The sequence below is a fragment of the Arachis ipaensis genome, chromosome B03 (assembly GCF_000816755.2).
Source record: "Arachis ipaensis cultivar K30076 chromosome B03, Araip1.1, whole genome shotgun sequence".
In the NCBI taxonomy this organism is placed as follows: Eukaryota; Viridiplantae; Streptophyta; class Magnoliopsida; order Fabales; family Fabaceae; genus Arachis; species Arachis ipaensis.
Window position 1 is genome coordinate 113,236,565 of NC_029787.2, and position 25,006 is coordinate 113,261,570.

The 25,006-nt window shown below is 33.3% G+C and overlaps 1 protein-coding gene and 2 long non-coding RNA genes across 4 annotated transcripts; 2 read left to right on the forward strand and 1 right to left on the reverse strand.

Annotated features, from left to right (window-relative positions):
* LOC107634636 lies at positions 1,502 to 2,088 on the forward strand. Its single transcript, XR_001619019.2, has 3 exons — positions 1,502 to 1,689; positions 1,787 to 1,879; positions 1,987 to 2,088. It is a non-coding gene; the product is annotated as an uncharacterized LOC107634636 (long non-coding RNA).
* Positions 17,680 to 24,376, reverse strand: LOC107630995. 2 transcript variants are annotated; one of them, XM_016334296.2, is made up of 9 exons: positions 23,914 to 24,376; positions 23,136 to 23,234; positions 20,636 to 20,779; positions 20,291 to 20,473; positions 19,476 to 19,544; positions 19,187 to 19,386; positions 18,653 to 19,068; positions 18,368 to 18,552; positions 17,680 to 18,150 (listed from the first exon to the last, which is right to left on the reverse strand). In XM_016334296.2, exons 3-9 carry the CDS (start codon positions 20,715 to 20,717, stop codon positions 17,783 to 17,785), a joined length of 1,503 nt encoding a protein of 500 aa, XP_016189782.1. In that variant the 5' UTR covers positions 20,718 to 20,779; positions 23,136 to 23,234; positions 23,914 to 24,376; the 3' UTR covers positions 17,680 to 17,782. The 2 variants fall into 2 exon arrangements, with proteins under 2 accessions (XP_016189782.1, XP_016189783.1); XM_016334297.2 differs by lacking the exon at positions 23,136 to 23,234.
* LOC110270304 lies at positions 20,786 to 23,222 on the forward strand. The gene is made up of 2 exons (XR_002359701.1): positions 20,786 to 22,983; positions 23,017 to 23,222. It is a non-coding gene; the product is annotated as an uncharacterized LOC110270304 (long non-coding RNA).

Genomic DNA, 25,006 nt, shown 5'->3' on the forward strand with positions numbered 1-25,006 from the left:
AATTACAAATCCAATATTGGCACAAGACTAGCAGCTACCTAGCACTTGAATTCCTAATACGGTAATTTTCTCTTTAACATGATACATATTATGTGTGACATTTTAAGCAAATAGTTTGATATCACTAACACATAATGGAATCGTAGTCATCATTACTACGAGGATTTTTTCTATATTGGGCTTCTCAATTTACTTATATAATAAAATGAATGCTAATCTCATTTAGTGATATAAAATTTATTGCTATTAAACTAGTTATTATGAAAGTGGATATAGTTGTTCATATTTTCAAAATTTTTTATTTACTGCAAAAATTTCTTTTCATTCCTCATGAATCATATATTCTTGAATCTAGTTATATGAGTCAATACTCTTGATGTTCATGTTTTGGTTTAATACTTAAGAGATTATAGAAGGTCAGAGGAACATTATCCAACCGAACCAAATATATATTTACCAGTTTCTAAGTAGGAAATTATTGATTTAGTATGGTTGGACATGAGTGATTTCTTTCAATTATTAATGATGAAACTTTGGAAATATTCTGAATCTAAATTTAGGTTTGACTTGTTAAATATGCTCTATGATTAACTTACTAAATATGTTGTATTGGATTATGCTTAGTAATGTTTAATTTAATTAAATGTAGAGACATTTATGAAACTTTTTGTATGTTATTTGACTTCTTGTGTTTCAATTATATGAATTATTTTATGTCACTATTTTATTTGATTTTTATTTTTTCTGAATTCTTTTTACGCTGTCTATGACTTTGTGTCGCAGGCATTTAGAATACTATGAAGCATAAACGTAATTTCTGCGGACAATCAATCCTTGAAGAGTTATGAAGACAAAGTGAAGACATAAACTTGAGTTCAGAAGATGGATTGGAACAAATAAGTCTCAATGATGATGGGGATGAAATTTCAGAGACGGAGATGTTAAATCAAAGTGGTGTTGATCTACCAGAACCTGTTGCACCTAAGAATAAAAGAGATGAAAATGAGCCACTGCTTGTGAAGGTTAAAGGTAGGTTTATTCAAACTCTAACTTCTCTTTGAGTCCAATCTATTGACTTTGTGCTGGTTGATTTTTTTTTCTCATCCTGTTTTTTAATTTACACAACTCAGTTTTTGTTCCCTTTAGTTTTGGTTCCTTCTATATTTGCTCTGCACAAAGCATATTTGTGAATTTTCTGTCTTCTCTTGGATATGTGTAACTATAAATATATTTTAAAATTATTGGATTGTGAATTTTATGGTGTAGAATATAATTTTTTTCTATACATATAGAACTTAGGTAGAAGCTTTTAAATTGGACACTTGTTGTATTGTACTCTATGTCTAATCAGGTCTTGTAGTCTCTTGGCTAAACAATAGGATAGCTTGCAGTAATTTGTTTGTTTATATTAAGTATTAATTGAAATTAATTTTTGAATGGAAGTGTTAATTAGGCAGATTAAATTTTTTTGGGAAGTTAAAAATTTGGACTATACTTGATTATGCTGCTGGCGTCAAATGGGCTCTGAGGACCTTAGGTGATAGATGGAAGGCCCATAAATATAATTTACGGGGAGAATACTTCTTTCCTAACAAAAGAAAGGCAGAAATCCTGGCTGCGAATCCCTCAGACATACTGCCTGTTGAATGGACTGCTTTTGTGGATCATTATATGGATCTTAAAACAAAGGTAAATAATTGATCTATATTTTTTTATTATTTTTATTGAATATTTATAATGGATTGGTAACATTTATTTACTTGTTTCTTGATCTTGAAAATCATAGAAACAATGTTTGCAAAACGCCAGAAATTGTGAGAAGCTTATAGTTTCACATGCCGGTGGAAGTAAAAGCAATGCTAGAAGAGCAACTTAGATGGTATTATTTTTTTTATTATTGAGGCTAGTACTGTTATACTATTATTATAAAATTAGCGCTTTTAATTAAATTTGTGATTACCTTTAATATTCTATTTATTGTATTAGGAAAAAAATTGGGAAGGCCTGTATGTCGAAGCGAGGTTATTGTATCAACTTTGCTAAAGAAAGATGGGAGTTATGTCAGCGGGGAAGGATAACGATTAGCTGTGAGTGTCTCAATTGTATTTTATATGGTTGTTTATTTTTTTTATATGCCTTGATTATGTCAATACTCTACTCCAATGCGATGTGCATTTGTTTGTGGGAAAAAATAGCAGAGTATTTGTCTGAAGACTAAGAGCGTGCTGCCACTGAAGGTATTCATTCAAAGGTCTTGGCTCATCCAGATGATGCAATTGGAAAAGTTTGCAGTCCTGAGAATGGTAAGCGAGTACGTGACTTTAGTAATGTTGCATGTCCCCGTGGTTTTGTTAAGTCAAAGCGCATCTTTGGAGGGGCAATATGCGGAGGTTCTAGCAGTGCATCGCAACAGCATGTTGCAGATTTAGAAAGGCAACTTCAAGAAGCTAAAGGTCAAGTGGCAACTCTCCACAGATTTCTACAACAGAAATACGGTGATGAAGTGCCTGCCTTCTCTGATTCTGTGCCACACATTGAGTCGGAATGATGTACCTCATGTCATGTTTATTTTAATTTTAATTTATGTCTAGTTTATACTGTTATTAGAGATACTTTTATTTTTTGTCGTACAGAATTATAAAACTTGGTTTTTGTTATTTCTTTACTATATATATGAACAATGCATATGCTTTAATTTACTGTTATTACTTAGTTTGCTATTTTTTTATTTTAATGTTATTATCGTTGCTTTGATTGTTTATATTGTTATAAAATTATTTTAATATGTTAGTATGTATATATAGAAATAAATATATGCAATATTAATTTAAAAAAATATTCAATTGGTAATTATAGTTGAGAGTTTTTTTTTAAATTGAAAAAAAAATTTAGCTACGGATTGATGGGTTGGTAAATAGCCCATAATATTGGCCACGAAAAAAAGCGTGGACAAAAAACCCAGTCTATCAAATATTTTTTGTGCATGATTTTTTTTTTTGTCACAGAAAAACCGTGGCTAAATAACCCAGCAATGTTTAGCCACAGAAAAAATGTGGCAAAAAAAGCCCAGCCTATCAATATTAGTCACGGAAAAATTGTAGCAAAACTATGCTCATTGGTTACACTGTTGTCATTTAGCCACGGTTTACAGTGTGGCCAATAACGTAAAAACCGTGACTATTTAGATGTCTCCACATATCATAAAACCGTGACTAACTGAAAAGGCGTCGCTTTTGTTAGCCACAGAAATGTATTCATTGTTAACGCTTAGTCGCCACAGATTTTCTTGATTTTAGCCACAATTTTTTCCGTGGCTAATCACTGCATATTTGGTAGTGCAAGTTCACTTTTTACTCTAATAACGATGCATGGCATGGCATGCATGAGAATCACTTTACTCCAATATCTCATAAAAATTAAGGGAATGAGTACATGTGAGTTCCGATTAAATAATATTCATCATGTTAATTTAAGTAAAATTATATCGATTTGCTCTATTTATGAAAACTATTTTTATCTATCGTTTAATTATTGAATTATAATCATCTATAATAAAAGTTTATTCGTACCGAATTTTATAAACATCATGACTAAATATTAATGAACTATAATCCAGCAATCTATATTCATATAGATTTTGGACTTTTATATTACCGTTAATTTTTTTTTATAAAAACGGTTTTGTTAGGTAGGGCAATGACTTTCGTAAACAATATGAACAATGGATTTTAAAATTGGTCCAATAAGATAAAAACACATTACACCCCTACGAAAATCTCAAGTGAAAAAGAGAGGTTACCATTTGCATAACTGCATTGTTCACTAAATTCATTATTATTTTCCTCTACTTTTCCATAAAAGATATACCAAATGAATTTTGATGGATAAACTATTAATTAAAATCGCTCCTGATTTTTTAAGAAACTAACGAAAATAGTCACTTTAATACGATAAAAATATCTAATGTTAAATATATATTTTTAAAAAATATTTTAGAGATTGAATTTTAATACCATTTTTTATAATATGATTAAAAAAATAAGATAATTTTATCAATAAAATATGGTAATTTCACTCTGAATATAGAATTATTTTTGTGATTTTTTTATTAATGACCAAAAATATTTTTTAAAATAAAGAAAATATAGAGATCGAAGTTTTATCTAATTTATTGTATGTGTTTTCTAAATAATTATTTAAATATTTTTATAACATTTTGGATCAAATGTATAAATAATTTTTTAAATACAAAAATTGTTTATCATTTATAAAAAATATTTTTATTGAACATTAGCAGAAGTAGAGATTATTTTTGTTAGTGTCTTCAAAAATGAGATGTAATTTTAATAGTTTACCCGATTTTAATTGACATGAGATTTTATAGTCATCATCTACAGCACATTCATCTACCACAAAATATAATAGGCTGGGTTTAAGAGTAGAGGAGTGCTAGAGGACCAGCAGATTTTTTGAGTTGTAGTCATTAATTAGTCATCAATAGTGTATTTAATGGTGTGAGATTTCATCTAATAGTAAAGAATCATTCATTTTCCTTTTACTGGCTAAGTGTTGGCCAAATTTTAATAAATTTGCTGGCCCCTAGACTTTTCCTAAAAATAAAACTCTGAGATTTGAAATGTCAAAACAAATAATATTCTCAAACAGTTAGATAGTTAAATTGAATTGTTATAAACTTATTATAATATATTATTAATTAAACAATTAAAATATATTACATAATACTTTTTTTTTGGTGACTTACATAATACTCTTTTGTTATGACTAAAACAATTTATTCTCCAACCTAAACAAATTCACATCCTTGTATTGTCTTATATGTAGTATTTTTTTTATAATTCATAATTAACTAATTATAATTACACAATTAAAATATAACACATTACTTTTTAAGTACAATTAAAATTCAATTATTAGCGCCCAAATTAAGTAGTGTATTTTGACACTCCTAATTAAGACATACTAGTAATATTATGAAAATATAAATCTTTTAAAATTATATCGATCATGACATTATAGATTATGACACAAAAAAATTATAATATTAAACTACTTTTACAAAAAGATCGTAAGGGACAAAAGTCATTGTTGACTAAGAAGACCAGAATTTCTGTGAATAAAATAAATAAATAAAAACTACGTCGATCCTGATACTATAGATTATGACACACAAAAATTATAGCATGCATTAAACTACTTTTAATTACATAAAGGTTGGAAGGGACAAAAGTCACCGTCGACTAAGAAGACCAGAGTTTCTGTGAATAAAAAAAATAAATAATAAATTGTTTAGTTATTATTTTCATATGAAAGAGTTTAATTTTTTACTAATAATTAATTTTAACATTCGTTATCTAAAATTTGAAAGAATATAATTTAACGTATATACTTTTATATTTGATTAAGTATTAAGTCTATTATACAAATAGAAATAATTAATTTTTATACTTACTATTTAAAAATAATATTTTTTTCTATATATACATAAATTGTAACAAAATTTCACCAAACGATGGGAGGAAATTAGGGAGGCAGTTTGTAACACCCTAACTTTTAGCACCTCATGATCGCATTAAAAGTTCGAGCGCTACTTATACCTGTATTCCTTTATTTATATACTACGTTTATTTAATATTGAGCCTTCGCGAATACGAACCGAAACTCTAATTAAGAAAATAAAAGGTCTTTACTTTAAAACTCTTAATCACAAATACACATATACTCACATAGTAATATACATAGACTTATTCCAAGATTCTCAAATACAAGTCCTACCCCTCTAAAAATCAAAGACAATAAATGGTAAGGAAAAAATCTAAGACTAAACCAACTACAGAAAATACGGATATATATTTACATAAAGCTCTGATGCTCAGTCGCGGCTCCGCGCCAAAGATTCCCAGGCCTGTCGCTGAAATAGAAGATCTGTAGTGGGTGAGAGCGTCATCCTCGCAGGTTCTTAATAGGGATAGCGAATGCTGTAAAAATACACAGAATAATATACAAATAGTTAACTCATGACCCAAAACAGTTTTTTTTTTATTAAACCCTTGAAATCCTTCTTAAGTCTTACATAAAGTTGTGTAAAACCCTTTCTTTAAATCACATTACTTAAACAAAATCTCCGTCACATTAACAATTCCTCATCTCTTAACAACAGTCCTCAATTATCGCAATATCTAAATAAGCCAGCATCACAAATAATATAACTAAACTCAAACCACAAACATCAACTCCCACCACATTATTAATTCCACAACACAAGTAAAATGTCCAATCAAGCTTACAAGCAAGTCACCAAGACAACAGCACAATCACAAATAAACAAGATAAACAACCACAACCAAATACAAATGCGCAAACAATATGATGCATGCCTTTTCTATGCAAGCCATGAGCTCATGCATCGGTTGTCTACCCACAACCAGACGTTACTCAGAGTGAACCCCGAATATGGTTCCTTTACTGTGTCAGTTAGACACCTTGGCATCATGGTTACCCGTGTCAGTTAGGCCTCATCATAATAACATTTTAATGTGCATCACAGTTAGAAACAGTGCTATCAGTTAGGCGAACATTATCGCATTAGCAATCTCAGGCTATTTGTTAAGTGGGCACTTTCGCATTAGCAGTTTATAATTTGCTATCAGTTAGGCAGACATTCTCGTATTAGCAATCTTAGACTATCAGTCAGGCGGGCACTTCCGCATTAGCACTTTGGCACAAGACCTATTTAACATACACTTTTTAAGTATCTATCTTATTCATTCTTTCTCATTCTTTTCCTCTTAAGTATCTATTTTCTTCATTAGTTCTCATTTCCTTTATTTTTTTTATACCTCCACATCACCAATTACATACCCACACCTCCACATCACCTACATTATTAAATGTACTTCCGCATCACCGCTTAATTACACATACCTCCGCATCACCAAATAATCAATTACACCTCTACATTACCACCTATTCACTCATCTATTATAATCTTAAATCGATTAGTTTCTAAATAATCAAAATTCATAACATTTAATAAAAACTCTTTTTCTTAATAAATCGAACTCAAATTATTACTTAAAACAAAAATCTTTTCTCAATAGGTAAAGGTTTAATAAAACTATAGCTTCCTTGAGTATGTTAATTATTTGCATTTTATTCGTTACTTCTATAGCATTTTCATTCCCTACTGAGAATGTGTAGTTTGTTCTCATCCCAAAATCTTCTACCCTTTCAATGACACAGGTTCGAAGACTCAGTATGAGGCCTCGGACGAATAGTTGGAATTGTTTAAAAGTTAAATTATTTTCATAGAGTTCACTCGCCTTTATTGATTAGAATTTTATTTTACCCAGAGAGATAGATTATGCACCCAAATTTTATATTAAATTTATTTGTATGACATTTATTATTAGTAATAACTATGTGATAATAGTAATCACATAGTTGAATTTATTTTTATGGCATTTATTTTAATTGCATGCATCAAATACGATAATAATGATAGTGCGTAATTTGAATTGTTCGAATGAATAGTTGAATTTTTTTTAAGTAAGTATGCATAATTTAAATTATATCTTATACAAATAGTAATTTATTAACTAGGAATAAATCTAAATTTACGATGAATTAATTTTTAACCTATTAAGTCAGATGATATCATAAAAATAAAAGAATAAAATGTCATTTTTGTCTCCAAACCCTAAAAGAGTGAATTGTTATTTTTATTTATATTTTACTAATGGTAATATAACGTCAATTTTACAATAAATTATAATGAATTAAACCCCAAAATGGTCCCTAAAATTGACGTCGTGCACTAAAATGTCCCTAAGATTCTAATTGCACCAATTACGTTCCTGAGATTGACAAAAATACACCACGTTAGTCTCTGACCCATTTTTCATTAACAATGTAATGACATGGCTTGATGATGTGGGCTGTTGTGACATGTGTCACTCCATGATTTGGCCATATGTAATGGCATGATGATGTGTTGACCAGTGACACGTGGCATGCTTATGTGGATGGTTGTGTCACGTGTCACAATGCTATTTGGCCACGTGTCTGTTTGGGCCACGTGTTGCAACAGTATTCGTCCACGTGTCATCCATTATGTCATCATTATAGATGCACCAAATTAGTCCCTCACTTTATATTAAGTGACTCATTTTAGTCCCTGAAATTAAATGTCGTGCACCAAACTAGTCCATTCACCAGTTTTTTCTCATTTTTTTAAAAATTTAAAATTTTCAATATCTTAAATGCATTAATTTCAATTCTATTTTTTCACATATCGTTTAAATACAAGTGCTTTTATAAAAATTTTTAAGATTTTTGTTTTAATTATATAAATTTTTTTCTATAATAATTTAACATTAGTAAATTTTGTAATATATAAGTATGTTATTATAAAAAAAGAATTATATGATTGATTAGACACATTTTTCCATAAAAAAATATTTTTAACAAGAAATCAAGAATTAAAATACACATCTTTTTTTCGGTTCTTATGAAATACACATTTCTGTTGTGTGTAAATGGGCTACACTAAAGGCACTTCAAGCACCCTTATTACCATTTTCGACCTCTTCAATCTAGACGAAAGAAGTCAGAGATGGTAGTGTGGTGCTTGAAATATCTTCACGTCAATTCCAAGATGGCGGTTAGGGGTACCCGCAAGAGAAAAAATATTTTATAAAAGCACTTATATTTAAATAACATGTAAAAAATTAGAAATGAAATTAATGGATTCAAAGATATTGAGAATTTTGAATTTATAGAAAAAAAGGAGAAAAAACTAGTAAATGGACTAGTTTGGTGCACGACATTCAATTTTAGGGACTAAAAATGAGTCACTTAACGCAAAGTGACGGACTGATTTGGTGTATCTACAATGATGACATAATGGATGACACGTGGACGAATACGGTTACGACATGTGGCACAAACAGACATGTGGTCAAAGAGCACTGTGACACGTGGCATAACCATCTACAACAGCATGCCACATGTCACTGGTCAACACATCATCATACCATTACACGTGGCTAAATCATGGAGTGACATGTGTTACTAACAGCCCACGTTATCACGTCGTTAATAAAAAATGGGTCAGGGACTAACGTGGTATATTTTTGTCAATCTCAAGACCTAATTAGTGCAATTGGAATCTTAGAGACGATTTTAGTGCACGACGCCAATTTCAGAGACCATTTTAGAGTTTAGCAAATTATAACCTCCACTTCTTTAGTATAGAATTGTTAATAAAATTAACAATACGATAATATTATAACAATTTTATAGCGTTAAATATTTAAATAAAATATTTAAAATATTAAGAATAACTTAAAGTTTTGAGTCAAATATTACAGACAAAAATTCGAAATAAAAAATAATGGTGATGTGCATTCCAAAATAAAGCTTGGTAAGAAATTGTTATATAGTAGTTAGTTGTTTGATGCAAGAAATCTCCCATTTCTATCAAACTATGAGTGATATTTTGGTACAACTTGTATGAGTGAAGTGAGTGCACGTTTTTCAAGAGTAGAGAGCGAAAGAACGATGATATATAAGACAGTGAGTTTTGTGCCTATACAGATCAGGCTCTCAGGACGCCTCTTACTTTTTGTCAGGAAGAGTAAGAGGTTTCTTGGTTTATTATGAAATTTGGTTGCTCCCACATAAATTTTGTTATTTGCAAAAGTAAATCCTGTTTATTTGAATATTGTTTGTGGGTGCAACAAATATTGGGCCGGCCCGTCCAATGTCATAATATCTTCGGCCCTTTTTTTTGTTATAGTTACCCGCAAGTATTATTTATTGTCTCTAGTGGAGGACAAAAACATTTAAACATGAAAAGTTCAAGTTAAAAAAAAAAAACGTAAAAAGTTGAAGACCAAAAAAAGAAAACCTGAGAAGTTTTACATTTTTATTAGAGAAAAATTGAAAGACAAAAAACAAGAAATGTATCATCTTATTGTCTGAAAGTGGTTTCTCTTCTCTAAAACTCAAATCCCCAAATTGAAAAAGTAATGGTATCCGATCTAAGAGTTTGATTGCGGCCAAGTTGCATAAAATACTTTGACATCCGCGGTAGTTTCCATGATCCGTAGCTGATGGTCAGCATTTCGTTCTGTTTGAATTTCTGTATGGAGTTATACATTGTGCATTGAATTAAAGCAGTGTTGTTCAAAGATAAGCAGAAGTACACTTATTTCATGGTTTTTATGTTAAGTTTGTAGGCATTATTAGAGGAAGATCTAGACATGTACTGTGACGATTCGATATATGCATCATTCCAGGAAGAAGGGGTGTTTGAGGAGAATGAAGTGAGCAACGAAGATTATTTCGAATGGGTTGGGGGACATTTAGCTGAGTTCTGTGAGAAAGGCGATGACATTAACAGTTCTTGAAAGATAGTTATTTTTGTTAAAATAGCGTTATGTAATTAGATGCATGTGTAAAATGATTTTACACTTATACTTATAGTGCATCAAAATTAAATTCTTTAAATAATGACATTTTAAAATTTAATTGTTTGAATTGTAAATATATATCTATCATATAAGTTATTTGTGCAATTTTTTAAATTAAAAATGTAATTGACTAATTTATTTTAAATTGAATTAATATGGAATTTTATGTTTATAATTAAGAAGATATGAGATTCATACTTAACAACAAACTTTTTTTATTAGAATAGGGTACTCAACAATTTTTTTTATTTGTCTTACATTTACTAATCCTAGTCAATTCTCTTTTTCTTTAACTAAAAATGTTGGTCATTTAATATTTTTCTCAAAAATATTTTTTACTATAGTTTAAGATAAATTGTATTTGAAAAAAAAATATATTTTAAAAATTGATCTAATTAGAAATGAATTGAAAACAAATTATTATATTTAAGATAGTTATATAAAATAAAATAACATTGTCCTCCATATTTCAAAAACTCTGTTTCAAATTTTCAATGGAGCTAATGCAAGGTTCTTAGTATTGGGGCTATTTCTTGGGCTGGAGGTTCTTTATATTGGCAACGGACTGTCCTGCAGCGATAAAATAGTATTTATAAATAAATTGTTACTTTGATTAAATAACTATTTTAAATTTGTGACACCTTCAATATAATTTGCACAACTACATAATCTCTCTTGTAATGTTGGAATAAATAACATTAATTTGACCTAATTTAAACATAAATTTTCTTCTGTTTTAATCATTTTTTAATTAACTCTTATTAATAACTAAATAAAATTAAAACAAATTTCATAGTGCCTTTTTTTTTGTCAAGAATAAATTGCCATTTATTTCAGACTCAGTTATGGATCAATTCCAATATCAAATTTTATTTCAAAGTCTAAATTGACAAATAAAATAAGTACCTCTTACCAGTAATAAACCAAAAAAAAAATCTACCACTCCAACTACTAAAATGCCAAAATCAGAATTATCAAAACAAAAAAAAAGGCCAATTCACAAGAAAACAAATATTTATAAATTTTTACCCATACATATAATTTTTATATTTTCACCCAAAGTGTTCAGACAGAATTGTAATTATTATAAAACTGGTTCTACTTGTCTGGAGGTCAGAAATAACACCTCATTCATACAGCCTGTCAATGTACAATACATGTGTCTAATTCTGGAGCCAACACCATGACAAAAAGTAAGGAGCATTCTAAGAGTCTGATCTAGACAGACACAAGCTAAAACTCACCCCCAAATCCCATGTCATAACAAGTTCGTGTATTTCTCAAATTCTGGTGCGTTTTAGCCTACGCTGATCTAATTGGGGTTAATGAAGTGCCTCGTACGGACTGTGTACGTGTGAGTGTATATAGTAGACAGGTGTATTTATGATTGATAATGTGTAAAAATAACGTGGTAATTCTGACTTTTAGACAAATTTTTTTGGTCTTTTAGTAATTATATTTTTGGATTTTGTTTTTGGAGTGGATGTGTGATATATATATTTTGCAGACTTAATATATAAATATGTTATTGTTGTTAGCTGGGTTCTTTAGTTGGACTTGTCATAGATTTATTGGGGTAATTTAATGTATAGTTGTAAGAATACATCGAATTGATCGGTTTGACCGAAAAACTAGTAAATTAATAATCTAATTAGTTCAGTTGAAAGTTTGGACCGAAAGCATAATTAAACTGTCAATTACAAGGTTCTGAAAACCGGACCGGACCGGTCGGTTCGACTGGTTTAACCGCGAACCGGCAATGCATGCGGTCCGGTCCTTCTGTATTAACCGGCGGGGAGAAAACCGTGAAAAAACCGGTGAACCGGTTAAAAACCGGCCGGTTGGACCGAACCGGTGACCGGCCGGTTCTTCTAAAAAACTTAAACGGCGCCGTTTTTAATGGTTTTTTAAATAATTGAAAAACTGAAACCCAACCCGCCCGACTCGCCCGCTGTGCATATTTTCCTTTGGCATGATAATCTCCTGAGTTATGTACCTGTTAAACTCTAAACTAGTTTCAAACTTACAAACTTTGAAATCTGTTTACTGTATTTTTCAACAGTACATACAATGTTTGTTTGGGGAATTGACTATAATTTTTCAGCAGTACCCACTCAGTTTTTAAGATTTATATTAGACTATAATTATATTTTAAGATGTGTATTTATAATTTTTATTATTTCTATTCTAAAACGGTTTTTCCGGTTGAACCACCGGTTGGACCGGTTAAACCAGTAAACCAATGAACCAGTAACTAGAACGGTTTGATGACCGGTCCGATTTTCTGAACCTTGGTCAATTATTAGACGATTCATTATAAATTGGAAAAATGGGCCGGTTTAATGTAAATTTATAAACTGACCGGTCCTACGGTGATCTCAGTGTTCCGTAGGTTTTTGGTGCTCCAGCGTCTCTTGGTAGCTCGAGAATTCCTTTACCTCGTGGATCCTCAAGAGGTTTGAACACATGTTCTCTTGTTACAGTCTAATAATACATGCCATTAGGTTATTTCATTCCTTTATTATTTTATGTACTAGTTATTATATATATTATATACATATTGTTTACTATCGTAGAAGACCAAATTGATACTTTATTTTTTCAATGGCTAATTAATTCGAAGTCGAAAACTTCAAAGACCTAATTGTCACTTTACTCAATTTTTTTACTATTTTATATTTTTTATTTACGTAGGACCGATTCTACTGGTACAACCAGTGATTTATCGGTTGAACCAGTAAACCAATAAACTAATAATTTGATCGATTCGTTTACCGGTTCGGTTCTGACAACTATGATGAAAGGAGCAGTGCTATTGTTTGGTTTTATTTTTAATACTTTTTTTGTTTAGAGAAAAAAACACTAATGTATTAAAATTTTATTTTTTTTCATTTTGCTCTTTTATAAAATATATTTTCATAAAACACTAAAATTGAAAACAAATATATTCTTATTAGAGTTAGGATTTTCATTTTTCACCATGAAATTTTTTTTCTTCGTTTGAGTTGTTATTAATTAATAACTTAGTATTCAATGCTAAAAAATTTAATCACAAACATAGTAGGCATTGATTTAATGCTGACCATTTATTGGTTTCAATTTTAATAATATTTTTTTGTTTAGAAAATAAATAAATGAAAAAGGAACAAATGAATTGGTTTTATTTTAAAATTTAAATTAACTATTTATTTAGATCTTGACTGAATTTATATTCTTTCATTTCTCATATAAAAATTATATAGATATATGATTTATGTTCATAACCTGACTCACAACTTAGCCAGGTCCAAAATGATTAAAACCCTAGTCTACAGAGCGAGAGTCTAGATAACACTCTGAAACCTATCTGACCTCACAAAGGTTGGCCTATGCGACATCAACTTGACCCGACTTATTCAAATAAGATGAATCTCAACTAACTCCTACAATCTTTCCTCTTCGTCTAAAAAGGAGATCTCAACAACCTCCCTAACAAAAGGGAGTAACAAACCCACCATCAAAGGCGGAACTACTCTAAAGGTGGTTATTGACTCTACATCTACACTTATAAACACACTGACACCCCTAGGTGTTCTTCGAACCCAATCTTATAAAAACCTGTCTAAAATCATTTCTAACTTAAGTATTAAAGTCCCTTGCAGGTACCCACCCCCACCTTTGCAAAGACGTCGGACGGCGGCACCTCTGCAGCGGAAAGACGTCAGACAAATTACCCTAAGGCGTTTGGACCTTACGTCCAAGTCCAAAAGCAACCCAGTTTTAGGTAACTCTCAGAACATTGGCGCCGTTGTCGGGGACTTGGAGCTCAACCCTTGAAAATGGCAAATAATCAACATCAATATGAACGAACATCGTCCAACTCCGAATAAAAAAATAGAGACCACGACGATCAAACAATGAAGTAAAGAAATGGCCAGACAACCACTCGAAATGAACAAGATGCAAACGTGTTAAAATCAATGGCACAATTATCCTCTACTAAAATTCTATTCCCAATCATTCTCGGCCCGATTTCTCCGATGACGACCAACCTGGCCCTGAACCCATCAAGGTTACTATAGGCAACAAAAAACCATGGAAAGAGAGGCTGAAATACAGTTTTTATGGATACCGAATATTCCATAAAAAGTTCTTCCAAAGGCAGACGATATCAAATCTACAGTTAATTAGATTAAATAGACCAAACGGCAGAGACGAGAATGATGCACCCACAGCCGCTACCACACCATCCCCACCGACCATGGTGGATTGAAAACCGTAAATTCACCATGTCAAAGAAAAGAAGAGGGAACGACAAAGTGCCATAACTCGTATGTTCCCTGCCATCTCTGTTGTCGCAGACACTATTGATCCCAAGCTCCTCTTCCGCCTCTCCCTCCGCGTCGCCATTAACGATCTCTCCAAGCTCACGAAGCACCCTCAAAGCTTCGCGAGTATACAAAGAACGACTCGCGGCTCCAAAAGCAATGTTTGTGAAACCGTCTTTGATGACGCTCTAGAACGAGCGATCGAGTCACGACGTAGGACTTGGTTTCTTCTCGAACTCGGAATCCATCATTGCTGGGCTAACGTTACAACCTCGGGAAGAATCACGATACTGGATCTATACTTACACGATCACACTCCCTTTTGAAGATTCCTGCTTCTGCTATACAGTTTTAATCTAGTGACCAGGTAGAAAAGTCAACTGCAGATACCCACTCATGGTAATGGAGCAGTTGCATATTTTAAATACATAGGTTTTATGAAGAAAAAATAAATAAATAAAATATTTCATATTAGTCAGTAACTAAAGGAAGAATGAAAAATGTTGTTGGTAAAAACAATGAAACCTTTCTTTCTAACTTATGTTCATGCCAAAGAATACAGCATCAACCAATTTGAATGCAACACAGTTAAGAGATACTCAAGGCACATCAATTTTCGAGAATGAAAAAAAATGGCAATGTAGAATTTGATGTTGTTTGCACTTCATTAAAGGCGGATGCCCTCCAGAAAAATAAATGAGAAGAAAGCACCATCTCAAAGTCATTGTAGAAAGCAAACCAAAATGAACTCGAAAGCCAATTAACAAAAAGAATGTTCAACTAAAAGAAGACTCAATTGGCAAGAGAAAATATATGAAAAGAAAAGGAGTAAACAAGATCTCTACCACTCCAGCAGAAAAAATAACTGATCTGATTAAAGACTTAATGGCAGAATCTACCAAAAATTCTTGTAAAAAGACTTCGTTTGACGGATTTACTGGCACAGAAATTACAATCGCACAACCAAACAAATACAGTAAAAATTGGAGACAACATAAATGTAAGTCTTCCTTATGATATAGTCACTTTCATAAAGGAGGCATCCAAGTCATTATCAGAAGAGACACAAGTCCCGAGGTAACAAGAAAAACCAAAAGGAAGACAAGAATTCTGACCGACCCCAAAGGTAACACTCCTACACTCCATTTTGTATTTCTCTAGTAAGTATATACGAAAAAATATGCCACAAAAAGATACCTCTTCCTTTACCAAACCAAAACAATAATAAAGGAAGTTGGATAGATTACTATGGGTATCATTAAGTCTATGAACACTTTGCTAATGAATACTATAATTTGAAAAATGTGATTGAAAAATTGGCTAGAGAAGGCTGATTAGACAAATACATTGCTACAAAGACGTTGGACGGCAAAAGAAGATGGGAATGCCAAGACAGAGAAATATCACCAAAATTCTATAAGCACTTTGGATCGAAGTGTCCATGTTATCACAAGACGGACATCCTCACAATCTAGGGATGAATGACTCCAAACGTTGAATATATCAAGTTCGACATCCTTCCTCAAGAGTAAAGGGAGGCAAAGAGATTAATGAAAGAAGCTCAGCACTACACCTAAGTTTATAATATTCTCTATAAAAAAGGGATCTCAACACCTCTATCAAAATGCATCCCGACTTCGAATACAAGAGATTTTAGATGAAACCATAATGAAATATGTGGAATTCATCTCGGAGCATGTCACCGGCAAAAAAGTGTTGTGAGTTGGCTTCTACTAACTGACTCTTCAGAGCTCACACAAATGCTATAAGCATATGGAATGACTCAAACTACCATTGAAGAATCTCCTTTCGACATGCATATGGCACAGAAGCGATGATTCACATCGACATAAATAAAGAAAAATCAATGGCAACATTCTACAATGAAGTCGGAGCACAAAAGAAGAACTCGACCTCCTTCCAGAAATCTGAGAGCAAACTCAGATAAGAGAAGAGGCTTTGAGAAATTCTACAACGAAGTTGGTAACATTCAAGTTCAAAAAGAAGAGCTCGACCTCCTTCAAAAATTCAAGAGCAAACTCGGATAAGAAAAGAGGTTTTGAGACAAATGATGGTTACGAGGTACGACAAAATTCGCCACAAAAGACCTCATTCTGATAAGAAATAATATCGAGCTACAAAAGTCAGGCGAAAGAAAGTTAACAGCAAATTGGAAAGGATCCTACAAGATTACTAGAGTCTTAGAAAAAGAATACTACAAAGTGTCTGACCTCAAGGGTAACGAACTGTCCAGGTCGCAATACGCCTCCAACATAAGGAGATACTACAATTTCTTATGGAAATTAATTTGATATCATCAAATGTGCGGATCGAATCGGATCCAAGTATAAAAATTACGAATAGTGAATCCGATCCAATAATTTTAGTGCGAATTGGATCGAGATTTTAAAAAGAATGGCGGACATCATCTACGGCGTGACCAAGGATAGGCAATAAGGCTTTAAATAATGCGGTCTCTGGAACAATTTATTTGGTGATTATCATTTAATTTAATTCCTTCAAGGAAATCTTTTGCATTTTTTCTTGTTTGGTTTTTCTAAGAGAATTGCGTCCCTAATAAATACCATCTCCCATAGAAAAATATAACTGGCCTTGATGATTTTGCTATTTTGGCAATTTTCTAAATCCAAAAAATCTTTGTTGATCGTTGTTCCCTCTTTTTTTTCTGACTCGATTAGAGTACTCAAGTTAAAGGAATGGTAACAAATCATGTGAGTAATTTCGGTATAGGGTAAATTTTCAATCGTATTTTGTTAGTTGTCTATTTTCAATCTCAATTACTCAGCTGTCGTTTATGCACAACCGAGGAAAAAACGAGAAAATAAAATTGATTTTAGCGTTCATAAGAGATGGATAATGTTAACAAAAATATATCTTTTCCTCACATTCATTAAGTAAATTAACAATAAATCTCGAGGGAAAAATTACATAGGAGACGGATCAATGTTATCAAACAAAAATTCAGCCTGCTTTAGATGTTCTTGTTACATTTGGCAGAACAACAGATTTAAGATTCCCTGGATAAGGGGTGAATAAACCTAATCCTCCTCTAGTTTCTCTTAAGTTGCTATTCTTGAGTTCATCCAACCGTTTAACCCATTCAATGGGAGAAGAGTGCTCTCTTGTGTGAGGGTGCAACACAAACAGTGAATTATATTCACAGTTTGGAAACATGAAGAAGTTGAATGACTCCCCTAATCTGTAAGCAACATATCCAAAACTAAGTTGATCTCTTGGTGTGAAGAGATGAACCTCATTGAACCACAAGCAGCTAAACAAGTCGTTCATCGCAGTGTGTTCTCGGAGTATGATTGCTCCCTCTGGCACATCTGAAATATTAAACTTACTGTCAAAAATAACACAATACCAGAATTGATGAGCAGAATTTTGAAACATTCGCCATGCTTTAAAAAAATAGAGGATTTACTATTGTGATTCAAGAGCTAAAACCTGAGGAGGATTGATTTGGAATATCAGAAGTGAGAGTGAAAGTACAAAAATCGTTGTTGAAATCAAACTCTAAAAAAGGGCTCAGTTTCCTCTTACCACTAGCAGTCCTTTTCTTTGGATTCCATTCCTTCATTCCCTCATAATAGTAGATTTTCATGTGGAGATCAATGAGGGGTCGTGCATATCGCTTTCGCCTTTTGTTTGCATCTGCCTCTTCGTATATACTGCGGTGATGCTTATGTTGAGCAATGGCAAATGAATGCTTCCCACGCCATAGATATCTGCACGGCAAACACCGTTTTCAGGGTTACACACATCACTATCTTTTAAATATTCGTATCATCTTTAAGACCAGGCAAAATTATAATGACGGATAAGTACCTCTCAAGCATTAGCAATGGATCAACTATCAGCTCCATTTTACCATCTATCCATATGCTATATTGTGCTTCAGGGAACATTCTGTGAGTTAAAATCTTGGGAACCTTCCCATTCCTTCTTGGTTCATCATAAGGTGGATGCTTAAGAAGAATAAGACGCCAAATTCCTACCCATTTTCCACCATCGTTGTCTACTTTGACAGTAGCATTTTCCCTAATGAATTTCAGAGATACTTCATCCACCGCCATAAGAAAGCAAAAGAGCTTCTTGGAGCGATCACTTATATTTGATGGTTGATGAGGTAGATCATAGCCGTCAAAAATGCCAGATGCAACAACAAATTTACATTTCTTGACATATTTGATGTCTACAGGATCCATGTCAGCACCACCGCCTTGGATAAATCCACAGTGCACCTGATCATGGAGCCCACAGGAAAACAAGATTCAGCAATGGCAGATAACACATAAACTTATAAAACTGTGAAGCAGTTGCAATCAGAATTAACTATATCAAACATCACAATAAATTTACCTTCATATTTGATTTTAGTTTGAAACTTTCCTCCCTCTGCTTCCAACTTATATGGCCTCCAAAAAGAGGAGATGATTGAGAACCATTATGTGAAATTTCATCTTCCATAACATATGATAACTTTTTAACAATTTTGTCAGAAGTTCTTCCATTTGGGATAATAATTTTATCAGGGTTGTTGGCAACAGGAATAGGGCACCCTAATGAATAGAAGAAGTAAATCAACCATCTGTTATTATTTGGTATAGTCTAAGATGAATGGTTGGAGGCCAAACTGCAAAAATCTTACTGTGAGGTTTTGATACAAGTCCCATAGTGTCTAACATGTAGTAAACCTTGCTTTCTTTGTTACACATAACTGCAGGTCAAGTAGAAACCACATAATTTCAAATATTATGACACTTCATGGACTATCTTGGTGAAGAAATTTGAAGACAAATTTGGTGAAGCATAAAATTAAATAATCAGAATGTCCCCATCATTTTGCAATCATACTCATAGCAAATGTGCATATAAATACACCAATAACAACGTAGACATATGCATTTGCACAGTTATGCTTCAGAAACAAAATGCATATTAATTATTGCGCAGTCCTATTTCCCTTCAGTGAAACCTCTGAATCATCAAAGAGTTAAGGGCAAAGTAACTAGAATAACAGGAAATAGAGGAGGAATAATTTCTTATACACCAATAAATCATTAAATTCATGTTTCAGTACCAAATCTACTAGTTCAAGCTTTAATAAAAATCCGAGTTACTTCCTGAATCTACAGTGAAGGGAAAAAGAAAAACGGCACCCCCCGGGGGGGACTATTTTTAGGTATAAACAAGAGAGAGACAGAATCTCCAAATTATATTGCTCAAAGACAAATATCTATGGATTTAGGGTTTAGGGAGTTCGCTTTCTAATACTGGGCAACAGAATACAGCCACAAAAACTAAAATCTAACATTGATGTTATCTATTCCTTTCTGCCTAATTCCCAATAGATCAAGTGAAGGATAAAAGTATGATGAAATGCTCATGTGATCATAATCAAGGACAGCTAATGATAATGGATGAACTTGAGAAGGCACACAAGTAGTATCGGAATGTGCTAACCTGATAAAAAGGAGACAGTAGATTGACAAGACCATATATGGAACAACAATGCAACAAGAATTAATAGCATCCACAGGATCCCCGCAACAAGAACCAATTGAATAAACCCCTTCCGCCAAACAATCTTAACCGGGTAACCATCTTGGGAGGCCCACCCTGAAGAAAGGAAACCCGCTTCTGAATCTGCATTGCCAACCCCAAAAAAAGGTTACAAATTTTGTACATCAGCCAAAGCCAAACTAGTTGTTTACTTTCCCAGCATGCCATTTAGTAAAGAAAAAAGAAAAAGGCAAGCTTTTTTAACAAATTAAGAACCAAACATACTTGATGGCATTCCTCCATTACCTTTATCAGATGCGGTTTGATTATTTCGGTCTCCTCTACGATTGGGGCGCAAAGACAAAGACTTCTGAAGATCACCTTCCATATTTGATTCTTTCTTCAGCTCGTCATTACTGGAATCGCATATGAACAAAGATACACACAGATCTGGGTGTGTGTGGTTCAAGGATTAATTTTTATGCCTAGGAATATCATTACTAGAAATATGATTCATGAAGAACATAACACTGCTCTAGTTCAATATTCCAAACCACAATATTTTATTAGTTGAATGGTAAAAATACACATCAAAATATGGTTAAAGAACTATAACAATCTAATTAAGATAGCATATACCAAAGAAAACAACGATTATTTTCCTTGATTGATAAAGGAAAAGCCGTGAACAGCAACAGCGAACAGCGAACAACGAAGTAATGAACATCAAGTGGAAGCAAACAATACAAGTGATACAAATGGAGAAGTGAATAGCAACAATAATTGAAGGAAGAGACAACCAAAACCACTAACATAAAGAGCAGTTGGAGAACACAGCCACTGTGAAAGTGTTATAGAGGCATATCAATTTAGAATCCAAAACAAAAGTAATACACAAGCAAACATGCAATTTTAGAATCTAAAGTGTTAAGAGTCATATCACTGAACACTTGGCGTGCATGAATTTATTAAACAATAATTATCACAATCCAAGCAAATCAAATGCACGAATTCCTTAATTTTAAGCACATCAAACCAAAATCAATCAAGAATTATTTACAAATCATCAATAACACCAAACTCAAGAACTAAAAAAACATATTCAAAGTTCACTAACACTTTACAAAGCATGCCTATTAACGGAAAGGATAAGACAAATCCTGAAAAAATCAATCCACAAGCTCTGAGGCCAAAGTAACTCATTAAGTCCTTAACTTATACAATATTAAAGGCATTAATATTTTAAAAAAAAAGAACACAAGCTAATAAGAAAAAGTAAAAAAAACCAATATGAGTAACTAAGAGAGAATTAGGGAATATTCAAATAAAGTTTGCCCAATTTAATTCTTTGGTTGATATGTATGCTAAATGTGACAGAATCGGGGAAGCAAATAGGATTTTTTCAAATTTGGCTCTTCAAAGTTCAGTTCCTTGGACAGCCCTGATGTCGGGTAATGTTCAGAAGGGACACCCTGAAGAAGGTATAAAGCTATTCATTGAGATGCAAAGAGCTGAAAAGACTGCAGATGCAGCTACCTATGCCAGCATCCTAGAAGCTTGTGCAAATTTAGCCTCACAGGCTCTGGAAAAGCAGTTACACTCGCACATAATCATATCAGGGCACATATTGTGTTTTTAATCAGATCAGGGCACATATTGTGAATTAGGGAGTATACAAATCACATGTACAAATTCTTCAATTTTGAGTACAGCAGTCCAAAATCAATCAAGAATTATCATCCAAATCATCAACAATACCAAACTCAAGAACTAAAACATGTTCAAAGTTCACTAACTAAAGTTAATTCTAATTTGAAAATCCTAATTCAAACTAAGCTAAATCTAAAAATTCAGATTCAATTAAATGCAAACTAAATCCGAACAACAAAATCAGAATTAACATAGAAACATAGAAACTTCATCAACTACAAGATCAGAAAAAAGAAAATGAACCCTGGTGCGAATTGACAAGATGAGTTATAGGGAGAGGGGGATGCTAGTTGAACTCAGAATTGGAGCAGCTAGCAGTTGCAATGAGCAGAGGGGATCAATGCGGTGGCGCAATAGAGGTTGCCAGGATGACGCTGGCAGTGGCTGTGCAAGGAGGGTTGACGCACAGGAAGCAGTGGCAGTTAACGAGGGGTGCGGTGGGTCGTGGCTTAGTGGTCAAGGATAGATAAAGACAAAGGAAGAAGGCCGGAAGTGTGGCAACCAAGGTTCTGAAAACCGGATCGGTCATCAAACCGCTCTAGTTACTGGTTCACTAGTTTACTAGTCCAACCAGTCCAACCGTGGTTCAACCGGAAAAACCGTTCCATGATAAAATAATAAGTAAATTATAAATAAACATAATAAAATATCTTTCAAATTTAAAACCCTATACAAACTATCACCAACTAAATGTAATTAATCATCAAAATATGCAAAATATGCAAAATAATTGCAGTGCACAAGTTAAAGATAGCCAATATTACCATAACGTAATTGAGTCAAAAAGTAAAACAAAACAGGCTCTTTTAATTCTTTTATGCTTGTAGGCTTTAATATAATCATTAATATAATCATTACCATGCAGAGGAACTTTCCTGAAGGAATTTATGGCAACCAAAATAGGCCCTGCTTTTGTCTGAATTGTACAAGATATGATTAACAAGGTTGTCTGAATTGTACAAGATATGATTTACAAGGTTAAATATTGAAGTTAGTTAATCAGACCAAACAAGAATATTTCCCAGTTGTCTCACTGAGTCCAGCCAAATGGAAAAAACATCACTGTGTACTATTGTAATTTTAGATCATATCTTACTTTCCCATCAGGCAGTGAAACAACAGACTCAGTTCCAGAAGATGTTGTTATCTTCACCAGCTCCTAATTCCCATTTGAAAGTTGGAGCCAACACTGAACCTTTTGAAATAACGAACTTCAGAAGTAAGGGAAAGAAATAGAAAATTCTAAACTATCCATGTCTCACTAATAATGAGAACAGAAAAACTCAATCTCTTAAACTCAATAATTACATCAGTTATCCAACTAAATAATTGGATCACAGTTATCATAAACTGATTTCAAAGCCTAAAAGCAGAGTGAAATTAAAAACATGAAGCATATAATAAATCAAAAGATCACCAATTGCAATTTTTTTAATAAGAACAATGAAAAATGAAGAAAGATTAACATTTTTCAACCCAATTTTAACACAGCTCATCACAATGATTAACAACAACAAAAAGCACTGAAGGAACAGTGAATCAGTTACATGGGCAGTGCAAATTTAAAATTTAAAAGTTATCAATTTAAAATCTATCATCAAATACAATCAGTGAGCAAAGCCAATTCAACCAAGCACTGACTGAGCATTCTGTTATGATTCTGTGACTGGGAAGCCACAAATTCAGCAACAAATTCAAGTTACAGCAACAAAATTAACAAAATTAACAAATCTATTATTCAAGTTTACAGCAACATTTAGATCAGCAACAAGGCAAATTTATTGATTAGCAATTTTTTCAGCAACATGCAAATATACAGGGAGAAGGGAAATCTGGAGAAGAGAGAACAAGGAAGAGATGGTGCAGGGACTCACCAACGGTCGACGGCGAGTCAGCGACCACCCGGCGGAAGGCGACGACGCAAGGGACAAACCCACGAGTTGCTTCTGCCGCCGGCGACGAGACAGGCGAACCACGAGATGCCAGTGACTGAGACGAGACTCGAGTGACACTGGGAGGCAGAATCAAGCAGAGACAACCACGGACGACGAGCAGCAACCAACGCGCACAGCTCGAGCACTCACTGGCGGAGGGAGGCGCGAGCAGCCGAGCACAGAGGAGAGAGGCGAGATGCGAGCACACGACGCGGAGGATCCGGCGAGAGGCCCGAGAGCACGAAGACGGTAGTTCTTGATTGCGACGGACGACGGCAGCAATCTCCCACTCCGACAGACGGCGACAACGATTGGTGGAGGCTGCTAGGGTTTGCTTTCTTTGGTGGAGGCTAGGGCATTTGCTGCAGGAAGGAGTTGGAGACTTGGAGAAGTGGGGGATAGTGGATAACGCGTGCAATCTTTTCCCATTCAGCAAAGGAAACGACGTCGTTTTTGTAAACCGGCCGGCATCCGGTCCAGTCTGACCGACCGGTTACCGGCCGGTTTAGTGGTTCTCGAGCGGTTTTAAATGAACGGTTTTACATACTAAACCAGACCGTTTACATGGCCGGTTCTCAGTTGAACCGGTTCGACAAACCAGTGCGGTCCGGTTTTCAAAACATTGGTGGCAACAGGCGAATAGCGAGTAAGAGCGTCAGCAACGCAACTAGTAACAGCAGCAGCCAACGAACAGAGTTTCTAACGAGAAGATGGGTTTAGAGAAGGATAGATGATGGGTTTAGGAAACACAAGCTCAGCAAAACAGAGATTCTGGTGAGAAGCATAGACGATGGATTTAGGGAAGGATTGAGAAGAATGTTTTGGTTTGGGCGGGTTTAAGTTTTCATTTTGCGCCAAATTTTGGAAAAAGTTGAAAGAAGCGGCTATTTATCCAATATTAAATTTTTTTTAAAGGGGGTTTATAAAACTCCTGCATACTAAAAATAGAAAATCATGTAAATTGAATTCCGAACAATGAAAAAGAAAAAAGGACTTCTCTTATCAATATTGCAGGAATTTATAAAAAATCATG